The following is a 24,170-nucleotide window of genomic DNA, read 5'->3' on the forward strand; positions in this document are numbered from 1 at the left end:
GCTCCACGTCAACATCCCTCTCCATCTCGGGAAGGAAGGTTCCTGTCTGGGTCTGGTTTTAGAAAAAAAAAAAAAGAGGCTTTCACGTTGGCAGCGCTCGGGACAGTAAACAGGGAACCGAGTAGGGAGCGGCTGGGGCTGGGCACACTTGTCCGCGGGCTTCGGCCGCCTGGCTCTAGCCCACCCAGCCAGTGGCCAACTTCTTTGGGAACTTCAGACACTATTCGTCCCCTCCTGTGCCCCCAAGCCCACTCTCATTGATGACCATCAGTCCGTAGAGAGGTCCCCGGCAAGGGAGAGGGTCCCAGGGCCAGGCTGGACCACCTCTGGGCGCCCTTACCCCTACATACATGCCCTGGTCCCCACCTGAGAAGCGTGGCTGTCACCGGGCCACCTTCTTGTTTGGCGTGGAGGGGCGAAGGAGACCAGTCCTGGCGTCTTAGGCCCCGCGTCTGGGCGCGCGGCAGGCAGACCCTCACCCGCGGCCCCCCGACCCCTGGCTGCGCGCAGGCGCGTCCTTACCGCTCTGGCCTCGCCAGCTCCAGGCGGCTCCGAGGAGAGGCCGGGCGCCGGGGAGTAGAAGGGCGGGCTGGGGCTGGGGGGCAGCCCGGAGTCGGGGCTGTCCAGCAGGCCCTCGCGGCTCTGCTCCCGGAGACTCTCGTCCATGTCTTGCAGATGCAGTTGGCCCACCATGTCTGGGCGCGGGGCGCGCTCCGGCCGGGAAGGCGGGGGGCGACCTGCAGGCAGCGCGGCGGCGTCAGGCCTCAGCCCGCACCGCCCCCTGCGTGCGCCTCGCCCCTGCGGGCCGCAGCCGGGCGCCCTCGGGCTCTGCGCCCCAGCCCCCGGCGACTCCGCGCGGCCTCCCCGCACCTTCCCGCCCGCGCCTCCTTTTCTAGGCACCGCCCCGCCCCGCCCCACCCCACCCCTTCCCCGGCCTCCCCGCCCCCGGCTCCGCCGGGAAACTGCACAACCCACCCGCCGCCGTGTAGAAAAGGGTTCTTTTGTGGACCACCCTCCACCCCCTCTCGGTGGACACCCCTGCAGCGGCGCCAAGGGGTGACCTGCGGGGCCCCCAAGCCATCTCAAGCAACAGCGGTAGCAATAATAAAATAATGCTTTTCGCAGTTTTTCTTAAAAGTCCGAATACAAGCATCATTAGAAAACTTACGTATTTCAGAGCTTCTGGAACTTACAACCGAGGGACAGGCACGCTGTTTAAGTGCCCAGGAGGCTTCCCGACCGGCTCCTTAGCGCCGCCTTCACCCCAAGGCCTTGCCCGCCTTGTTTATGTTCCAGAGCCCAGCGGTTATGGGTCAACATGTCGGGCTGTGGGGTGGAAGAGAATCGCCGTTGGTGGGAACCTGGGGGAAGGGGGGCAGGAGAAGATCGGAAACAGTTTTAGGAATCCACCAGGTATCTCTCACTTTCCCCTCGTCTTACACGCGGGCTCTTTCTTGCAGACAAGATTCTGGCGGGTCTTTTCTTTCCTCCCAAGAGAAGGCCACTTGCTTCTCCTCCTTCCTGCTTTCCAATCAGGTGATTGACAAGGGGGTCCTTGCATTCCAATCCCCATCTGTGCACCCACCTACAAGTACACCCCCAGCCCCTCCCCGGTGGGAGTGAATGAAGACCCCCCTGGCAGCAACCTCTCCCAAGGGCCAGGTGATGATTAGGGTGAGGCAGGTGGGACATCGATATACAGAGTTCATCCTGCCTTTATTTAAAAAGTTTTATCGTTTGTTCATCTTAAATTCTTTTTTGCATTAATTTTTATTTTTAGAATCTTGTAAAGACAGGATTATCTTGATGTCTGTGTTTTTGGAGTTTCCTGTACTGGTGCTGGAGGCGAGTCCCAGCCCCCTGGTGCTGTGCAGGCCCACGCTCACTGTGGGGAGGGCCTTCGCAGACACCTCTGCTTGGGGTCTGGACAGAAAGAAGTTTCCCAGTGCCCCCATGCGATGGCCCCTTGAAATGGACATCCCATGCGGAATAACATCGGAAAGGTTATTTCCACCAAGTGGCAGGAAAAACATGAGCATGCTACAAATGCCCACTTAGCCCACACAGAGACCCCAGTAACTGTGACCTCTGACCTATTTGGATCTACTGACGCAGGGGTGCGGGTTGCCCATCGGCCCAGTGCTGTGGAAGCCTCTAATTCTCGCATACAGTGCCAAATGGTCTGCAAATGTCAAAGAGGGAAGGAAAGGCCAATATTTCCATAAACCGCTCCAGCCAGGGACTAGAGGACGGCCTGAAGCTCTCTCTGCTGATCTAGGCGGAAAGGGGGCTTGAACCTTTGCAATGTGAAGCCTGCCCTGGGCCAGGCGCTGCAGCCGAGGCAGGGGCAGGAGGAGCCCTAGGTGGCTTTATGGAGACCCCTAGATTGTGCCAAGGGATTGAGACTTTATCTGCCAGGTAGTGGGAGTCGCAGGGATTTGCGGACAGGCTTTAGGAGTGCAGCCATCCAAACTGCTTCCAAAAAGTTGGATTATAGAGAGGAGGGATTGCACACAGAGAGAAAGTGGGCAGAGAGGAGGAGTTTAATGGGAAGGGGCATTAGGGTCGCCCTGATAAGGGGTCCTCAGGTGCATTCCTGTGCTGAAGAAAAGGGGAAAGGGTATCCCTGCACTGCCCCTCTCTGTACGGGAGATGTGATCTTCGAACTTACGAGGTCACCTGCTTCGTGCATGGTGGGAAGAAAGAAAGACGACCTATAGTGACCCCAAGCCCTTGGTGGCTTGCCCAGCGCCCTGGCATGGGGGCTAGGGAGTTCCCAGGCCGCTCTGAGAGGGGGAAACCTCGATACTGGCAGAGAGAAAGGCAAGAGGATCCAAGGCAAGGGTGTGCAGAAACACAAGGCTTCTCACTAGGAGCGTGGAAGCAGTGCTCCGACAGTGGCTCTGGGCACTCACAGATGCCGTAAGGCCTCGGCATGTGCCTTTTCTCCAACGGGAGCCTGCAAACCATCCTGACACCCAGGACGGATGTATATTATTTCCATCTAAAAATAAATCAAGCCAAGGAGGCGCAGAGAGGTTAAGTGACTTGCCCAGGTCCACACAGCTACTAAGTGGAAAGCCACGCTGGATGCTCTGGACAGGTCTTTTGTATCATGAATTGGGTGAGGCAGACAGCTGAGTCCCCGTGCCTGACAACGAAGCATTTCTGAGGTCTGCACTGAACCTCCCGAAGCAAGCGGGCCCACCTGGGGTGGGCATGGGAAGACTCTACAGGATCAGCCTGAGCGGAGAGCAAAGATGGTGCCTATGGTGATTGTTCACAGATCACTTCCCACTCTCACAACTGGACCTGGAGGCTCTCTGAAGCTGGGCTTGGCACCCTGGTGGGCAGTGCACATCATATTTACTCAGCACACCCAGAAGGTCTGTGTCATTCATGTAGCAGTCCCTGGGATGGTGTCAGCTGGCTGCTTTATTTAATCAGAATTGTATCTCTCCCCATAGCTCCTCAGCGGTTGATGTCATAATCTGGAAAGATTGGCAGAATAGGGAGGGTTACGTCTCCTTTAGAAATGGGGAAAACAGAGGCACAGAGAGGGTGAGCATTCTGCCGAAAGTCACACAGCAGGGCTGGCTCTTAGAACACTCAGCCGTGGCCCTATCTGGAACAAGGAGTTGCCCCTTCCTGTAAAAACCCATTGCTGTCGAGTCAATTCCGACTCATAGTGACCATATAGGACAGAGTAGAATCGCCTCGTTGGGTACAGTCTTAGTTACTTAGTGCTGCTGTAACAGAAATACCTCAAGTGGGTGGCTTTAACAAACAGAAGTTTATTCACTCACAGTTTACAAGGTTGGAAGTCTAAATTCAGGGTGCCATCTCCAGGGGAATGCTCCTCTCTCTGTCAGCTCTGGGGGAAGGCCCTTGTCATAAATCTTCCTCTGGTCTAGGAGCTTCTCAGCACAGGGACCCTGGGCCCAAAGGACGTGCTTTGCTCCTGGCTCCTCTTGCTTGGTGGTATGAGGTCCCTCTCCTTTCTGCTTGCTTCTCTTTTATATCTCATTAGAGATTGATTCAAGATACAGCCTAATCCTATAGATTGAATCCTGCCTCATTAACATAATTGCTTCTAATCCTGCCTCATTAACATCACTAAAAAAGAAAAAAAAAAAAACCAAACCCTTGCCATGCAGTCGATCTTGACTCGTAGTGACTCTATAGGACAGAGTAGAACTGCCTCATAGGGTTTCCAAGGAGTGGCTGGTGGACTTGAACTGCCAACCTTTTTTTTTTTTTTTTGGTTAGCATCTGAGCTGTTAACCACTGCACCACCACGAGTTCCCGTTCCTATGGGCCAAGGAATAACCCACAGAAAAGCGCCCCCCTTACCCAGTGAGAACACGGGGCCATCTGCCCATGTCATAGGAGTTGTGTACATTTCTCTTCTGTCAGTTTCCATACGGGAGTGGGATGCGCCCCTGGATAGGGCGATAGGGCCCACGGAGGGGCATGACGCAGCTGTCAACACTGCCCACCCCCAGGCGAGCAAAGTCAAAGGAAAGGGGCCAGCCTCCTCACTGTCAGCACTCTCTGGCGGCCCAGGTCTGAATCCTGGCTCTGCCATGTGGCAGCTGTGCAATTTGGGCAAGTTGCACACCCTCTCTGTGCCTCAGCGCCCACATCCCGAAAGCAGGGATGATAATGAAGGGATTAAGCAGGGACAGAATATGCTAGGATTAAAGAGCAGGATAACTAAGGCATGCTTCTGGGCGTGCCAGGCACAGGGTGAGCACTAGTACAACGTCTGTGAGAATTCCCCGAGGTCTGTGGCCCTGCTCTTAATCACTGCACTGCTCTGCTTCTCCACATAGCGAATAAAAAAAAAAAAAAAAAAAAAATTTTTTTTTTTTTTTAGAATCCCCCAAACTCACATACACCCAGAACCTTAAAACAGGAACCCTAATCCAATACTGGTGCCCTTATAAAACCAACACCTGTTTCAGCCGAGTCGGCTCTGACTCTTAATGACCCTATATGACAGAGTAGAACTGTCCCATAGGGTTTCCACCTGCTGACCTTTTGGTTAGCAGTCATAGTTCTTAAGCACTGCACCACCAGGGCCCTAGTGGCCTTATAAAAAGAGGTAAATTTGGAAGGAGACGCACGGGGGAGAACTCTGTGGGGGACTGGAGTGATGTATCTACAAGCCAAGGATTGCCAGCAACCATCAGAAGTTGGAAGAGACAAGGAAGGATCTTCCCCTAGATGGAGCATGGCCCTACTGACACCCTGATTTCAGACTCTGGCCTCTGGAACTGTGAGGGAATACATGTCTGTTATTGTAAGCCTCCCCCCCCACCCAGTTAGTAGGACTTTGTCACAGTGGCCCTAGGATACTTATACAGAAGGTGATATTAAAAACATACATAAACATCAAAGCCACAAATTGTAGTGGTTAGCAACACAGAAGGTAATCAATATTACAAACAAATAAAGATCAAAGCCACAAATTGGAGAGGTTAGGAGATAAATAGAAGGAGGAGGTAAAGTGTGAGCAAAATTCTTACCTTTTATGCAATGTCCATGGACATTGTCTATATTTAGGGAACCCAGAAATCACGATAAAGAGACATTATTTAGAGTTTGGAAGTAGCCGCCAGAAGAACTTAGAGTGGAAAGACTTAAGAGGTGGAGAGAGGAGAGTCTTGCTTTTTATCACAAACTCTTCACAACTCCTCTTTGATTTGTTCCTAAGGCACCTAATAAAAAGAAGGCTGTTTCGAGTTAAGGGCCCCGTGTCCACACACCTTGATTTTGGGGGCTGTGTGGCCTTAGTTGGTCCAGCGCTGGTGCCCAGCAGGTGGGTGCCTTCTCAGGCTCAGGGAATGGGGATTTCCCTGTTAGCTGGCCTCACTCGGGGGACTTTTCTGTCCCTGCTCTGTCCCTGCTGGGAACCTGGACACGAGTCCAACCACTCACCTCTTGTCCTTAGCACGTCTTCTCTGAGCCTGCAGCCCAGCTCTGCGGGGCAGCTGTGTGTCAGGGTCGGGGTCTGCTCTCCAGCCTCACTACCCTCGGGCACAGGCCCACAGAGGGCAGAGCCCAGCTGGCCACTCCGCTCTTGATCTCCTGCCCTGCCAAGAGGGAAAGGGGACCATGTGAATTCTCAGTGCATTTTGACCTGAGATCTATTCTTCCACTGACATTGGGACCCTTGTTGCTTTGGGCAGAATCATTGGAGCCCCACTCTAAGGGTCTGCTGGCCCACCTTCCTGGCTTGGGGTTCCTGTCCTCATTCCAGAACAAGCTTGGGGGCACCACTTCATAGCTGTGACCAAGGCAGCCACAGCCGAAAGGGTTCTAGGGCTGCAGACTTGCCGGTTCGCACCTTCCAGGTTTAAGGACCTTTTAGCTGAAAAGGCCTTTTCTGCCAGCTTCTCCCAAGCTTGAGTAAACAAAAAAACCTATTTATGTCCTCCCAGCACTTCATTAAGCCCGGGCGGGAATGAAATCGGTGACAGAGTGCAGTAAAAACGCAGAATCCCTGAAGTCAGAAGGCCACGCCAGGCCAGGGGCGGCCACCAGCCAGCTGTGTGTTCTCGGCTATGCCAGGTCTCCAGTTTTTGAAAGAATTACTAATGAAAACCGAAACAACCCTCACTTTGCTACACCGATTGTTAACATGTTGACACACACGCCCTCTCTCTTTCAATCTTTCTTTCTCTTACGTATATATTTATATACAAATATAAATAAGAGATACTTTGTGGCCTGTTTGTTTTGCTGAACCATTTAAAAGTTAGCGGCAGACATCATGACCCTGACCTCCCAAATACTTGAGCAGCCTCTTCTCAGAATAAAGACATCTCCTGTGTAGCCACAATACTGTGAGTAACTGACACAACGCTATTGTGTAACCAATACCCCCGTATCAACATTTCCCTAGTTACCCCAGTAATGTCCTTTGAAGCTGCTTTTTCAGTCCAGGACCCAATCACTCACTGCATTTAGTTGTTGGAGACGGTTTTCCACGAGGCTCTTGTGTTTCTGTAGCTCTTAGGACAGAGGCTTGAACGGCCTTTGTTCTGAAATAACTTTGCAAGGAGTTTGCACAGAGAGCTGCCTTGGAAGGTGAGAGAGAGTATCTCCCCCTAAAGCAAAGGGCAGTCACGCTGACCGTCCGGTACAGTAAAGATGATGTCTCCCAAGCAAATAAAGGAGCCCTGGTGATGCAGCGGTTAAAGCACTTGACTGCTGGCTGAAAGGTCAGCAGTTCAAAACCACTTGCAGCTCTGCGGGAGAAAGATGTGGCAGTGTGCGTCCGTAAAGATCACAGCCTTGGGAACCCTACGGGACAGTTCTACTCTGTCGTACAGGGACGCTGTGAGTCGGAATCGACTAAATAGATCAGGCCAGTTTTGTAGAATCCTCCACAATCTGGACACAGGGTCACTGTGAGTCGGAACCAACTTGGCGGCACCTAACAACAACAACTACAGCCTGGGTTTGTCTGATCGCTGCCTCACGACTGGGTTTAGGATGAACATGTCTGCAAGAATTTTACTTGGTAGGCAGTGTGTCATCTACATCGGGTGGCGTGTTGTGGCAGCTTGTCTCATTGTTGCTCGTGCTGTCTGATCGCTTGGTTGAGGTGGCATCCACCAGATTTACCTTGCCCTTAGTAATCCCTAAGTAATCTATGGGGAGATATTTGAGGACCACCAGAATATCCTGTTCCAACAAGCCTGAACCTCTGTGAACCCCTGTTGACTCACCCATGAAGGACACAGTGCTAGATGAGGCCCAGATGCCATCGTCAGTATGCTTTCCTCTTGCGGCAGAGAAAGTAGATTCTACAGAGCCTGAAATATTTACTGTCCAGCCCTTTATAGAAAATGTTGGCAATGGTGGGTGGGAGAGGAGGAAAGTGAGGGGCCAACATGCTGATGAATCCGTGAGTTACCTTCCATAAATCCCCTTCAATAAATTCCTCCTTCTATGCCATCTTCTTGACCATTTTTCAGATGTTAGGAGTTTATAGTTATCTTGTTTTTGAACTGCACTTGAAGTTAAACTCGGATAAACACCTCTAGAGCTAACACCACAGAGCTTTGAATCCTGTGGAAATGGGGCCCAGTAAGCAGACTACCAAGTACCAATGATCACTCGTGAGGATGGTGCAGGACCGAGCAACATTGTGTTGTGTTACACATAATGTCGCCATGAATCAGCGCTGACTTCACGACAACAAGAGTTGTGGGCAATGCCCCCTCTTCGTGCCTCTTACATAGCGAATCTACACAAAGCAAATCACTTTGAGTTCTTTCAAACATGGGTCACCATCCAAACTGGTTTCAAGTTATTTTCTCTGACCAGAAACTATGGTGTCCTGCTAACTGGTGAGTGTGTCTGCCTAAATCCATAGTGCCAAAATATCACTTCATATAGCACATTGATTTAGTGGGTTTAGGATGAAAAAATTGTTCTCTCTCCATCAAAAACATTGGAGTGCTCCAAAAACTGAGATGACTTTTCAAGAGCCATCACACCAAAAACTTATTAACTGAATGGTTGTTTTTGCTAAATCCGAATAAGCAGGCAGAAATGACATGTTGTTGTTGTTCGGTGCCATCGAGTCGGTTCCAACTCATAGCGACCCTATGTACAACTGAACGAAATACTGCCCGGTCCTGTGCCATCCTCACAATTGTTGCTATGTTTGAGCCCACTGTTGCAGCCTCTGTGTCAACCCATCTCATTGAGGGTCTTCCTCTTTTTCGCAAACCTTCTAGTCTACCAAGCATGATGTTCCTCTCCAGGGACTGGTCCTTCCTGATAACATGTCCAAAGTATGTGAGACTAAGTCTTCCCACCTTCACTTCTAATGAGAATTCTCGCTGTGCTTCTTCCAAGACAGGTTTGTTCATTCTCCTGGTAGTCAATATTCAATATTCTTTGGCAACACCATAATTCAAAGGCGTCAATTCTTCTTCCATCTTCCTTATGCATTGTCCAGCTTATGCAGGCATATGAGGCAACTGAAAACACCAGGTCAGGTGCACCTTAGTCCTTAAAGTGACATATTCACACGTTAAAAATGAGACATAATCTAGTCCAGGGAAGACCAGAGGGGCTGACGGGCATTCAGAAGTGATAGCAGATCCTTCCCCAGCTTATGCCAAACACAGAGCCACCCTTCTGCCCCTCAGAGAGACTAGGGGAGGAAGCCCAGTTTCTAGGGGCCCGCTGTCCCTGCTCAGTGCCCCAGGGTGAGCTTGGAGCTGCCCGCCCACCAGAGAAGAGGGCAGACAAACACTATTTCTATTCATTCCTCAAGGAAGATGCAAGTCCAGGCAAATATTCTGGTTGTGTGGTTTTTAGCTGAATGCGAAGACAAAGAGATCGAGGGAAAAGCAAAGGGAAGGCCTGTGGGCTCTTGGTGTGATGCCAGAGCTCCCCAGAAGGGCAGCATCTGGGTACCAGGCTCAAGAGCAAGCACAGTCCTGGGCCAGCGAGGGCTCAGGCATGTTCTAACCATCCTGAGATGCCTCAGGAAGGGAGAAGGGCTTCTTGGAGCAGCTGTGGCCAGTCATCCTGTCAAACCGCAGTCACTAATTGAGCACCTACTGTACACACAAGTCAAGCTGGGTCCCAGTCTCGTGGAATTTCCAGTGAGGGTTGGAGGGAAAAAATAATTAAATCATTTCAGAGAGTTATAGATACTATGGAGTCCTTGGGTGGTGCATATGGTTAACTGCTCAGCTGCTAACTGAAAGGTTAGAAGTTCAAGTCTACCCAGAAGCACCTCAGAAGAAAGGCCTGGCAACCTACTTCCGCAAAATCAGTCACTGAAAACCCTACGGAGCACAACTTGATTCTGATACACGTGGTGTCTCCACAAGCTGGAGTTGACTCGGCGGCAACTGGTTGATTATAAATACTATAAAAATGAAATCGGGGGACAGGATAAAGAAAACCGGGATGCAGCTGCCTTATACCAGGGGATCCAGGAAGCCCCTCCAGAAGTGACTTTTAAACAGAAATTCAAATACTGAAAATGGGTCGGCTCTGAGAAGAGCCTGAGGAATGGCATTCCTGGCAGAAGGAACGGAAGTGTCAAAGGTCCTGAGGCTGGGACAAACTGGAGGTGCTCTTTATAAAGGGAAAAAAATGTGAAAAGAGGCACAGAAGGAAGAGTTAGAGACAAAGAGAGAGAAAGAAAGGCAAGAAAAAAGAATACAGAGGGAGAAGGCGAAAGAACCAAGTGTTAAGAACTGGAGAGAAAGGAAAAATTTCATGGAGGGGCTCGAGAAGAAAGCTGTTGTCTACAAAAAAGAGGTTGATGCATCGTGTGCCCATCCAGGCAGGGAGAGAGAGCTACTTGTGAGGTAGCGACACCCCGTCTGTTCCTGAATGGGTCCCTCCTGTCTCCACATGCATGGGCCTAGCATCTGTGCTATCTGTGTGTGCAGGTAGTTCTTATTTCCTTAGCTGGATTATACTCTCTTCAAAGGGTGAGACATCATGCCTTATACACTTTTTTCTGCACAAATCTTCCCAAAATGCGTTGTATAAGGTGGTCTCAATAACTCTTCTTTGAATACATAGGTTGGTGGACAGATGGACAGATGGACGGATGGACGGATGGACGGATGGACGGATGGACGGATGGACGGATGGACGGATGGACGGATGGATGGATTGGTGGGTGGGTGGATGGATGGATGGATGGGTGGGTGGGTGGGTGGGTGGATGGATGGATGGATGGATGGATGGATGGATGGATGGATGGATGGATGGATGGATGGATGGATGGATGGATGGATGGATGGATGGATGGATGGATGGGTGGGTGGGAGGGTGGATGGGTAATGGATAACAGAAAAAAAGGCATCGAAAGTCAAACCACTTGATACAGGGTCAAAAATTTCATATTAAAAAGGAGACTGAAAAAGGAAGACTTGAATGGAATTTCATCTTTAAAAATAAATCCAAAATGATAAAAATTTTAAAATAAGCTAATTTCATCTTAACAAGGTTTAACAACTACCCTGCCTTCTCACAATGGCAAAGAACTGATTATTTTGCTTTACTTTAATGTGGTGACAGGTGGGAACACATTTGCCTACCAACATTTTCTAACTCTCAGGTTCCTTGGGAAATGGCTATCCCACTTTTAGTGTGTGCTGCTATCTGGCAGGGGCCTGTATAACTGTGCGAATCTGAAGAAACAGACCTCATATCACCAACCCCAGTGCCAGAGTCCACTCAGGACATGTGTCCCACTAACTGTACCAGAAATCCCTATTAACAACAACAAAAAAAGTTTTTCCAATGCTATCAGAATACCTTCCATTACTGAAAACACCTGGTTTCAATAAAAAATTCACAGTGGAAAATAATTAGGTCTTGAAAGGGTTAAATATTTTTTCCCAACAAAATTGTCCAAAAGCACAGTTTGACATCTTTTCCTTCCTATTGACTTGCACAGCTCTATGGCTGAGGAGAGCCTGGGGGCGTTGTGGTTAAGAGCTACGCCTGCTGACCAAAAGGTCCGCAGTTCGAATCCACCAGGTGCTCCTTGGAAACCCTACGGGGCAGTTGTACTCTGTCTTCTAGGGTTGGCTGTGAGTCAGAATTGGCTTGGTGGCAGTGGTTTTTTTCAGGGGATATGGGCTGAGAGACTATGTTTGCAAAACATCCAAGGGCTTAATCACCATTTCCGTGGGCTTTTCTTAATCCTGTGAAATTCAAATTGAAATTCAAAACTCATGAGTTCAGGCCAGGTTTCATCTTTGCTGCGTTGAGTCTTGGCTCAGCCAATGTTCCTCAAGGACTTGTAGGTGCAAGATGCTCTATTGCCAAATTCACACAACAAATGGACTCCAAAGTGCGCCTCTTTCTGCATTCCCACAAGGACATGCCACGTGAGACCTCTGAAATCCCAGGTTGCCACATCCCACCCTGAGGGACTTAAAAAATGGTATCTTGCAAGGAGGTCCTTGGGAGACACAAACAGGTTGAGCTCAACTACTAACAGAAAGGCTGATGGTTCAAACTCAATTAGGGGTGCCACGTGAGAAAGACCTGGTGACTTGCTTCCGAAAAGAGAACAGCCAAGAAAAAAACAGTGTAGCTCAGTTCTACTCTGACACACATGTGGTCATCATGAGTTGGAATCAACTCAAAGGCAATGGGTTTGGTTTGGTTTTTATCTTGCAAGGGGGATACCCTTTGTGGAATTTACCTGGCCAGTCTGGCTTAGGGGCAATTTGCCGACGTGATTCAAGGTTGGAGTAGCTGACGCTGATTCTTCTGGGAGACTCCAGGCTGCTGTTTACCCTGATTCCTGGCCATCTGCCCTGTTTCCTACTGCTGTTTTTCTAGCCTACTTAGATTGGTGACATTCATGGGAAAATATCACAGTGGGTCAGAAGCTTTTGCCCAAAATCCAAACAAAGAGAAGGGAAACAAGAGCAAAGGGAAAGAAGGTAAAAAAAAAAAAAAAAAAAATCTCGAGAAGGGCGAAATGCCCTTGTTAAGCAAATAATTTCCCAGGGTTTCTTGACATACAAAGAAACCTGATAGCTGTAAAAATCATCGAAGCTAAAGAAACAGCCCCGTTTCAGATTTACGTCTGTACGTTCTCTGAACTCTGCCCTGGAATCCACAGGTGTCGAGGGCCTGGTAGAGCCTATGCTTGGAATTCAGGGGGATACAATGCTTAGCATCTGTGAATTTCTCTTAATCTCTCCTCTTGCCCGGGCTTGGGAAGCAGTCCCTCCTCAAGCCTCTAATCAATGCGGAAGTTTAAGGTTGAGCAAATGTTTTTCTTGGAAACAATGGCTGGATTCTTCTCACCTTTCAGGGCTCAGCTCAGATGTCACCTCCTCAGGGATGCCTTTCCTGATTACCCTGGCTAATTGCCCTTCCTCCTTACCCAGTCACTCTGTACCCATCACCCTGCGTTACAGCCTTCAAGGAACCTACAGCCACCTGCACTTTTCTGGTTCACAGTTTTTGTGTCTCCACAGCAGCAGGTGGGGACAATGGTGGTTCAGCGGTGGAATGCTTACCCTTCCACGTGGGCGACCAGGGCTCCAGCCAATCACCTCATGTGCAGCCCCCCCCCCCAACTGTCAGTGGAGGCTTGAGTGTTGCTACGACGCTGAACAGGCTTCAGTCGAGCTTCCAGAGTAAGATGGACTAGGAAGAAGGGTCCGGTGATCTACTTCCAAAAATAAGACAATGAAAACCCTATGGATCACAGTGGTCAGGTCCACAAGAAACCACGGGGATGGCACAGGACCAGACGGTGCTTCGTTCTATTGTGCACGCGGTTGCCATGAGTCGGGGCTTGGCTTGACGGCAGCTAATGACAACTCTAGAAGGCGAGCTTCACGGGGAAAGAGGTTTTACCTGTGTCATTCCCCAATCAATAACCACCATCTGGAAGAGCACCAGGCACACAGTAGGTGCTTAATAAATACTTGTTTGATAAAAGCATTTATGGAGAAATGATAGAAAACACCACTGCATTCTGGAAGAACGGGAACTTACCTCCCAGTTTCTTTACAGAAAAAGACACGCTTTTTGTTGTTGTTGTAGGTGATCCAGTGAATGCAATGTTTGTGCAAACATACATGAAATAACCAGGGTTTTTTCTTTTTTTTCGTTGTGAGGAATATGATAACTGTGTAAAGTACTTAGCATAGCGTCTGGCAGGTTGTGAGTGCTTGGTAAATATTGGCTAATAATAAATAACTCCTACTGAGCTGACGGTCAACTCAATCCTGTCTTGTACACACGTGCTGCTGTAAGTCCATGTCTCCCATTTCCACTCCTGGTTTTTTAAGATGTTGTTTGATCCCTGTTACAATTCATCTTGTTACGCTCTGCCAAAAATATTTTGTCATTTGTCAGACTCTTCTTCCCAGCTTTGTATCACTTTGGAATATGGTCAGAATTCAAAAGCAATCCTTGTGAAAATCATTAATAAAAATGTTGAGCAGAATGGAGCAAGGGCAGAGACCTGTGGCACACCACTAGAGACCTTCCCACAGGTTGGCATCAGCCACATTAAATCAGCACCCTTCGGTTCATCACTAATCATTACAAAACCATTTAATCACAGTCTCTTGAGCTCACACTTCTGCATCTTGTTTACGAGAAACACCTGGAAATTTGTTGTCCATGCCTCGTTGAAATTTAGATACACTTATAGCTGCAGAATTCCTCGGTTCTTTCATTCTCATAGTTTTATTAAATAAGTAAAAAGTGTTTGTCGGGTATGACTTGTCCTAAGTGAACCCTTACTGGCTTCCAGAGCTCACCCTTTTGTTTTCTAAGTTCAAAGATGATCTTGTTAGTAACTGTATCAGTCAGCATCAGCTGAGTTATCTGCAGTAACACATGGCCCCAGCTCTCGGTAGCTTATGCTACGAGTCCATCAAAGGCTGGCTGAGGTTTTGCTCCACATTGATCTTCATTCCAGGGGCCCAGGCTGAAGGAGCAGCCCCTCTAAAAGATATGCCCATCTTGTGGCACAGAGAAAAGTAGAGGACTTCACAGGGGCTTTTAAACCTTCTGCCCAGAAGCGTTTCTTTCAGTCATACTCCATCAGTCGAAACAAGTCGCGTGGCTGGGCCTGCTTTCAATGGGCGGGATACACAGGGACACAGGACGGGGCCCCCTAGGGATGGGCAGTGGCTATTGTGAACCATAATACAACCCACCACTAGATCAAGAACAGAATTCACCTTCTGCTTCTTGAGAAAATGCGAGTATTTTCCCAATTCCAGCATTCTGAGTTATGAAAAGACCAGAATAGACACAGAGGCATACACAAGGGGAAAGACACATGCCTTGTGAGGATCACCTACAAGCCAAGGAAAGCCAAGGAACCAAGGAACGACCAGGGCTACCAACAAGAAAGGATTCGACATGGCCGAGGCCCTGATTTCGACCTTTAGCCCCAGAACTGGGAGGAAATGAGTTTCTGTTCTTTAAAGCCACCCACTTGTAGTGCTTGTGTTACAGCAGTGCCAGGTAACTAAGACAATCACACACACACACACACACACACACCCCGTATCGTGTCCCCATCAGCCTCAAAACACAAATCAAGCCACAGCCACAGGGAAAGCATTGTCTGGTGACAGTCACCGTGGTTCAAATGAAGTAGACGTTTTCTCCTCGGGAAAAACGTCAAATCTGCTGTCGGCTGTCCTCAACACCTGAAGAACAGCTGAGGTGGTCGGTGTATCATCAGCTGAGACATGGAAGTTTCTGGAAGGCAGGGAGGGCCGAGGTCTGGCTGAGGAGCCATGGACGTGCGACCCCAAATGACAATATTTTCCGTCTCGTGGGGGGATGAATGCCACCTCAGACAGATGCTGCCCCGCAGTCATTTGTGGCGGCCTGTGGCAGGCCAGAGACTTTGAAACGGGGGACTGGAACAGGCTCTGACAAAGGAGCCACTGTCTTGGAAGGAACCCGGGAGGGCCCCGCAGAGCTGAGCCGCGGGAGTTTGCACAGCTGTGGCTGGAAGCAAACATGTACTTTTAGCTGACCTGGACCCGCGGCGTTGGGCATTAAACCTGACACTTTCCAGATGTACGCCACCCGCCCTTTGGCATGGCAGCAAATATTTTGTCCCCAGGTACACATACACACACGCACACACGCACACACATGCACACTCAGCAGGTCTGTAAATGCTGCACTGTGCCGAGGCCCTGGGCCTCTCTGCAAACACCATGCAAGGAACCTCCAGGTACAGTGTACCCAGGCTGGAATGCATGACCTGGATTTCAGACTAGCTCAGGTTCAAAGCTGGCTCCACCTCCATCATTCTTTGCACCTGGTGGCAGGTCGGGTGTGTGTGGGGGGGGCGGTGGGTGCTGGCTGTGGTTGCCAGAGGTTCTTTCACCCCGTCATCTAGGAGAACACCCAAGATCTCTGCTACCAAAAGAAGGAGGGAGGCTCAGTAGGAGTTGGTGACATGGGAGGGTGTCACTGGCTGCCCATGCCCTCTCAGTACCTGTGGCCCTGGAGAGATGGCCAAAGGCAGGCATATGTAGGCCGCAGCAGCTTTGGGGAGCCCTGGGGTGTTCTGGCTTGGGGGCCCTGCTGTGGCATGAGCCTTTGCCAGCAGCACTCGCTGGGAAAGCTGCTCACTCAGCAGTCCTGACTGGAGGGTGAAGAGAACAGATGTGCTGGGACCCCGTGCAGCAGGCCAGGGTACTCAGAGGGCCCCTGGACACAGCATTCTCCTCCTTCTCCTCCAAGGGGCAGGGAGAGGGAGGGAAATGGGAGGAGGGGAGGGGAAGAAGGAGGGAGAGGAGGGGGAGAAGCAGGAGAAGGAGGGAGGAGAAGGAGGAGGGGGAAGGAGGAAGGAGGAGGAGGGAGGAGAAAGAGGGAGGGAGGAACATGAGGACGGAGGGGGAAGAAGGAGGGAGAGGAGGGAGGAGAAGGAAGGGGGAAGCAGGAAGGAGGAGGAGGGAGGAGAAAGAGGGAGGGAGGAACATGAGGAGGAGAGAGGGAAGCAGGAGGAGAGGAGGAGGAGGGAGGAAGGAGAAGGGAAGGAGGAGGAGGAGGAAGGAGGGAGGAGCATGAGGAGTTGGGGAGGAAGAGGGAGAGAAGCAGGAGGAGGGAAGAGGAAGGAGGAGGGAGGAGCATGAGGAGGAGGGAGAGAAGCAGGAGGAGAGAAGAAGGGAGGGGGAAGGCTGGGGAGACAGCAGGAACAGATGGACAGGAAGCGGCTGGCCTGGCCAGGTGACTCCCAGTGGGGTCTTCCTCTCTGAGCTTAAACAGCAGGAGAAAATGGGATCCCAGGTCCACGGAGGCACGGCTTCTCTGCCAGACCCAGATGCAAAAGTCGCTGCTTCCTCACCTGGCTTTCTGGTTCCCGAAGGGTAGATGAGGTGACACTGGGTGATCCCATCAGAAACACTGACTCACGGGGTGTTTTTCCACCAGGACAAACCTGAGAAGACTGGAATCCCTGCCGCTGGGACATCTGGAGCCAGGGCTCAGAGACACCAGCACTCACACCTGGGCAGCCTCCAGCCGGGGCAGGACCTTTACACCAACAAAGTACTGCAAGTTCAGTGTAATCGTTTTCCACAGCTGGGTGACAAATCACAAACTGACCAGCTTAAAAAGCCCACAACTTTATTCTCGGACAGTTCCAGAGGTCAGGAGTTCTACAAGGGTCACGCTGGGCTGAAATCAAGGTGCCGGCAGGGTAGCGTCCTTTGTGGGAGCTCCAGAGGAAAACTCACTTCCTTACCTTTCCAAACTCCTAGTGGCCACCTGCTTTCCTTGGCTGCTGGCCCCTTCCTCCCTCTCCAAAGCTAGCAACTTCAGACGAATCTGTCTCTCACTGTCGCCTCTCTGGTTCTGTCGTCTGTGGTCACGTCTTCTCTGACTCCCTCCTTCCACCTTCCACTTCCACTTTTAGGAATTCTTGTGATTCCTTGGGAGTCCCATGGGGGTATAAATGCTGCTAACCGAAAGATTGGTGGTTCGAGTCCACCCAGAGGCACCTCAAAAGAAAGGCCTCGAATCTACTTCGGAAAACTCAGCCATTGAAAACCCCATGGAGCACAGTTCGACTCTGACACATACCGGGTTGCCATGAGTCTGAGCTGATTCCACGGAAGCTGGAAAGAGTGGCCGCCCTGGAGCGAGAGGACAGTTCTGGGGCTTTGGTTTGAGAGCTTTTTAATTGGGGCGGGGGGGGCGGATACCACCAGCTTTGGCCCTGGAACCATCAGAAGCTGGTTAGGCTGACAGGAGCAGGATCTCTGAATAGGAAGCAACTGGAGACTCAAATGGAGAAAAACAAAGGTCCCGGTGATTTATTTTCTCTCTCCTCTTAACACGTTAGCAAAACAAACAAGAGAGAAAAAAAGCTTCAACGAGCTACTGAGAAACTAAAACTAGACTGCATCTAAGAATCCCTGCGCATCACTGACCCCTCCCCCGAGGCCTGAGAATTCTGCGTTGGAGTCGGCAGGGCAAGAGGCCTGGAAGCCAAGATGAGGAGACCGGGGGCCCCTAAGACTGGGGACAACATCCACAGTCCGCATGGGGACTTGAGATGTCTCAGTAAACGTCAGGGGGCTCGCTCCTCAAAATCTGGAGCACCGCCAGCCTGCTAGATCTCAGACCCAACCCCATTAAGGAATGGAAAGAGGGAAACCCTGATTTACTCAAGAGCATTTTGATTTTAACAAACTGACCCTAAATTGACTAAGATTATGTTCTGACACTAGGCAGACTGGGGGCTTGATTTAGAAATTGAGTTAAAGAAAAATAGATATTTTAGGAGTGGCATGCATGCATGCTCCTTAGAAGTGAGAATGGCGAGACTTCAGCTCATGTACCTTGGATACGTCATCAGGAAAGCTCAATCACTAGGAAAGGGCATCACGGTTGGTACAGGGTCAGTGAAAACGAGCGAAGGCCTTCATGAGATGGATTGACACCATAGTCACAACAATGGACTCAAACATACCAATGCTCATGAAGATGGTGCAGGACTGGGCAACATTTTGTTCTGTTGTACATACGGTCACCATGACTTGGAGCTGACTCCATGGCACCTAACAACGTGCATGAGTTCGTGAACTAAACATTCTTGCCTGCTTCAGATGACACAGGATGCATATGTAAGTACTGAGCAGACTTGGAGTTGGGGGTAATTGAGGGAGATGGTTGTATAAATGGCCCCAATTCATTGTCCCTTTGGTTTGTAACTCTGTAGTGCTTTCCCACTCTGACGCCGGGCTCACCCACATGGAAATGAAGCGGATGCGATGCTGTAGGAGTTCCAAGGTTAGGCCTCCGCCATCATCATGAGAATGTGCCCAGGCTAGCTCCGTGTGATGGTTAATCTCGTGTGTCAGCTTGCGCAGGCTATGGTATCCAGTTGTTTGACCAAACAGTAGTCTAGTTGCTGTTATGGAGGGATTGAACCAGCTGTTCTTCAGTAAAGGAGATTATCTTCCATGACACGGGTGGGTCTCAATGAGTTGAAGGCCTTAAGAGCAAAAGGAGAGCTTCCCTAAGGTGTGTTCTGTGTCCAGACTGTAAAGGGCATCTTAGCAAAAAACTCTCACTTCACTCTTCTCATCGCCTGACCTATGGATCTTGGGACACAAGCCTGCAAGAGTCTCCAGCCTGTTGCCTGACCTATGGATTTGGGACTTGGCAGCATCCCACAACTGTGTGAGGCAATTCCTAAAAGTAAATCAGTATCTCTCTTTATCTATCTGTCCACCCATCCCCCCATCCATCTGTCCATCCATCCATCCATCCACCCACCCACCCACCCATATATATATATAACTGGTTATATTTCTCTACAGAATGCTAAGACACTCCACCACCTCAGCTGAGGTCAGCCTAGATCAGCCAATAGCCAGCTCACCACCAGGCATGTGAGTGAGTCCTGCCAAGACTGGCCAAGCCACTCAGCAACCCCCAGCTGACTCCATCTGCATGAGCAACAAACTGAGGTTTTGTGGCTGCCTGTTATGTGGCGTGATTGTGGCAGCAGATAACTGCCACATGGGAAGCTTCTTGTAGGATGGGATGGGGTGTCCCTGAATTAAGTCTGGGGCAAGACTTGGCCCAAGAAATTAATAACCAAAATTTTGAACATTAAAGCGATTTGCCCTTATTTAGTTCTCTGACTTCCCCTTCCTCAAAACATCCCATTTGGATTCAAAATATCTTTGATAAATAATCCGTCCTGACTGTAAAAGCAAACAGAGGATCACTATTCCATTCCTAGAAGAGAGGAGCTTGAGAGAGGATCCTGTTAGCTAGTCCTATTATAATTTCAGAGCCAAGCTTCTTGCTTAACCAACACTAGCAGTGGGGGCAGCATCTTTGTGCAAATAGGGTTAGGCTGCAGGCATCAGGAACTCACCATTTACCTGACTCGCTTATCTGTCAGCAGGTGAGCCCACAAGATAGCGAGCCCAACACAGTCTACCCCTTCCCCGCCTACTACACCCATCATTGTATTAGAGATGGGAAGGAAGAAGACAGAGGCAAAAGAAAGGGGGAGACATAAATAAAACATATTAATGGCTAACCAAGATGGCCCTACATTTCCCCATTTTGATCCACCTCTGATCCAAGTCCTTCGGGGTCTGTAAATACTGTAACAGTAACATTACCACATGTTTGCAATGTGCCAGGCAACATTAGAAGCACTTGAGAAATGTTACTCCATTTAACCCTCACAGAAACCCTACAAGGTCAGTGCTATTATTACTCCATTTTACAGGGAAAAAAGTAAGTAACATGTCCAGGCTCATTCCGCTAGTAGATGGCAGAACCGAGATCAAAACTGAGGTTTCAGCAGGGGCACATATACTATAGCGCATCTCAAGACACCGCTAGTAATATGCACCACACCTCATCTGCCCTTGGCACTTCCTGCAAGCTTCCCCCACCCACATCAGTGGAGGACGGGGTTCTCTGTCTCTGTGATCCAAGTCTAGACCTGGACAGGCATCCCTTACATTTTGGACACATCTAGATAAGAGCTCCACATTTTTATCTGGTCATAGTGCAAGGAGGTGCCTGCAACCAAAAAAAAAAAAAAAAAAAACCATTGCCGTCGAGTCGATTCCAAATCATAGTGACCCTATAGGACAGAGTAGAACTGCCCCATAGTGTTTCTAAGGAGCAGCTGGTGGATTCAAGCTGCTGACTTTCTGGTTAGCAGCTGTAGATCTTAATCGCTGCACCACCAGGGCTCTGAGAACGCTTTGCATGATTATTTTGAGGTATCCAAACACACACACACAAGGGGGTGTCTGGATGCCTCAAAATAATCACACAAAGGGTTCTTTACTTAATTGAGGGTGTTTAACCATTTCATAGAGGGCAGTAGCGGTTCCATGGAAGGATTTTCACGTTCCATATGGGAGACCTGAGTTCAATCCCCAGCCACTTCACCTCACGCGCAGCCACCACCCATCCGCAACGGAGGCTTGTGTTGCTATGACGCGGGACAGGTTTCAGTGGAGCTTCCAGAATAAGATGAACGAGGAAGAAAGGCCTGATCATCTACTTGAGAAAACCAGCCAACGAAAACTCTGTGGATTACTATGTCTGATCCCACCGTGCGTGGAGGCACCATGAGTCAGGGGCCAAACTGAGACAGCAGCTAAGACAACCACCCTTCCCTCCATGCTGACTGCTAGTATAAAATGAGAGGAGAACGCTCAGAACTCACCTCAGGGTTCCTGAGAGTTCCCCATTAGTGAGGGCCCTAAAGGTGGGACACCAGGTTGTGAAGGCCCCTGTGTTTGAGTCCTGGACCACTGTCCACTCTTGTACAGGGAGCTTTGGTCTGTGCTGGTTCATCTCCGCCCACAAGAGATGGTGTTACGAGTCCCTCCTGCGACCCACTCACCCAGCCCCTACTCCTCTGGGCTATTCTCAGGGTCTGGCTGTCTCCACTGGCCCTGGCTCGCCCACAGACTGTGTGATAAACTGCCCCAGTCTCCTCCTCAGCAGACAGCCCTGTCTCACACTCCACCTGTACAGTCATCTCCAGAGCTCCAAGTCCCCAATGTGTTGAGCTGGTGGGAAATGAGGTATTTGGGGCACTTGAAAGGCACTCTCTGAGCTCTGCCTGGAGATAAGGGTGCCCAAGAGTATGGACGTAGTGCCTCCTGGGGAAGAACGAGCACAAAGGATCCCGAGGCTTGGCTTGCAGACTCAGGCTGCTGCCCTCACATTTTCACGGCAGGAGGCTCTAGCGAAGGGTTTTCTGATGTCCCTGCGGCCTAGACATTATCAGTGAGTGTGAGCTTTTGTGGCTGCTGTGTTTGAGAAAATGAAGCCCAATTAAATGGTGAGGTACTTGTTTTTTTCTTTTCTCTTCTTTTTTGTTGTTGAGAATATACACAGCGGGACATACACCAATTCAACATGAGTTTCTGCGTATACAATTCAGTGACTGATTACATTCTTCAGATTGTGCAGTCATTCTCAGCCTCCTTTTCCTGATTGTTCCTCCCTCATTAATATGAACTCACTGCCCCCTAAGGTTCCTATCTAACCTTCCCTGTTGCTGTTGTCATTTTGATCCCTTACAGGTAGTTCTTTAAAAGAGCACAACACTCAAGGTAGACGTTCTTTACCAGTTCAGTTAAACTATTGTTTGGTCTAAAGATGACTTCAGGGTATATTTTTGGTTTAAGGTTTAAAGATTATGTCAGGGCAATATTTCAGGGTTCATCCAGCCTCTATGGCTCCAGAAAGTCCAGATTCCAGGAGAATTTGAAATTCTCTTCCACATTTCCCCCCTTTTAACCAGGAATGATGAAATACTTTGAAATGTAAACCTGTGAGATTGGCTCCCGTGAGTAATACGTGTTCACACACGTGTACATGTATACACACACACACACACACGCACACAGTTGATACACCCATTTCAGAGCCCAAGCTGTTGAAAGAGTGAGAAAAAGCACTGATACTTTGGAAAAGCAGTGGCCTGTTCCTCAGTGTCTATTATCCGGCCATTTCCTCTGTTTTGATTCCTGAGATAACTGACTCTGGTAATAATAGGAGTGAACACAAAAACCCAAACCAGCTGCTGTCCAGTTGCTTCTGACCCATGGCGACCTCATGTGTTGCAGAGTAAAGCTGTGCTCCATGAGGTTTTCAAGGCTGTGACCTTCCAGAAACATTGCGAGACCCTTCTTCCGAGGCGCCTCCAGGTGGGTTTGAACTGCCAACTTTCAGTTAGTAGTCAAGCACTTAACTATTTGTGCCACCCAGGGTCCCACAAATCTACCAAAAAAACCTAAAACTTAACCTGCATTCTAAAGCCAAAATACGTGCCTTTCAGGCTAGACATCAGCGTAGATAGCAGAGGGCTGAACTTCCTTTCAAAGGCAAACATATCGCAAGTGGACATAGTGGTTTCATTTGTAGGTATTTACCCAGGAAAAAATCAGTGTGTATGTTCACACACTCGACGGCAGTGGTTTTGGGATGTTCACACAAAGACTTGTATGTGAATTCTCATAAAAATAAAAAAAATAGCAGCCTTATTTGTAACAGCTCCAATCTAGAAACAAACTACTTATCCATGTCAGGTGAATGGATAAACACGTGGAGGGTCAGTGAAAAAGAGGAAGGCTCTCCCTGAGATGGACTGAGACAGTGGCTGCAACCATAGCCTCAAATATAACAATGATTGTGAGGATGGCACAGGATAAGGCAGTGTTTTGTTCTGTTGTACACAGGGTCATTGAGAATCAGAACCAACTGGACAGACCCTAACAACAAATACACAACATAAAATTTACCATTTTAACTTTTTTGGAGTGTTGGTGAACAGGTCTCAGCAAAGCTTCCAGACTAACACAGACTAGGAAGAAAGACCTGGTCATCACCTTCTGAAAATCAGCCAATAAAAACTCTATGGATTGTAATGGTGCAATCATGGGGATGGCACAGGACTGGGCCACGTTTCATTCCATTGTACACGGAGTTGCCATGAGTTGGGGTCAACTCGATGGCAGCTATCAACAACAGCAACTCATGTGGTGGTTGTGGGGTGAAATGTGTTAATTGTGCCATGCTCAGCACAGTGTCCAGCGCACCGGAATGTTCTACAGAGGCTCGCCATGATCGCTGTTGGGGCTGTCGTTATCATGTCCGCCTTTTGTTTTCTCCTTTAGATATTTCTGTAGATTTTATATTTTCTCAAATGATTATGTGTTGTTTTTACATATATTAAAAAAAACATATTAGAAGGAAGGAAGGGAGGGCCAGAGGTGGGAGGAAAGGAGGGAGGGGAGACAGAGAAGAAGGAAGGAGGGAGGAACGGAGGGAGAAACAGGCCCTCCTCATACAGAAGACAAGAAGGGTAGGTCGAGTTCACTCAAACAATCATGGAGGTGATGGGAGATAGGGGTGTGGGTGGGGGCTGTCTGCTACTGAGGCTGTCAGGCTCCTGGGGTCCACCCCCAGTCCTGGGATGATGGCTGACCCTCCCATGCAGCCTGGAACAGTGTCAATCTGAGCACACCCCCACAAGGCTGCAGGCGCTTCGGGTGGCCCGTGGGAGAGTGGAGGCAGACATCCACGCAGGCAGCATGGGTCCGCAGCAGAAGAGGAAAATTTTCTTACTGGAAGAAGTCGAACCTGAAGAGATTCTG

General features: G+C 49.6%; 1 protein-coding gene across 4 annotated transcripts in view; it reads right to left on the reverse strand.

The window, feature by feature from the left end:
- Positions 1 to 24,170, reverse strand: part of RFLNA (refilin A) — a 148,847-nt gene that overhangs the window by 26,142 nt on the left and 98,535 nt on the right. For 2 of the 4 annotated variants that reach the window (XM_049866167.1, XM_049866166.1), the window contains 3 exons: positions 5,944 to 6,098; positions 1,169 to 1,361; positions 523 to 737 (listed from right to left, as the gene is read on the reverse strand). In XM_049866167.1, the coding sequence (XP_049722124.1) occupies positions 523 to 693 (171 nt within the window). In that variant the 5' untranslated portion in view covers positions 694 to 737; positions 1,169 to 1,361; positions 5,944 to 6,098. Of the gene's footprint in view, positions 1 to 522; positions 738 to 975; positions 1,016 to 1,168; positions 1,362 to 5,943; positions 6,099 to 24,170 lie in introns of those variants that run through there. The other 2 variants (XM_049866169.1, XM_049866170.1) reach the window with 2 other exon arrangements.

The sequence above is a fragment of the Elephas maximus genome, chromosome 22, assembly GCF_024166365.1.
Source record: "Elephas maximus indicus isolate mEleMax1 chromosome 22, mEleMax1 primary haplotype, whole genome shotgun sequence".
Lineage (NCBI taxonomy): Eukaryota > Metazoa > Chordata > Mammalia > Proboscidea > Elephantidae > Elephas > Elephas maximus.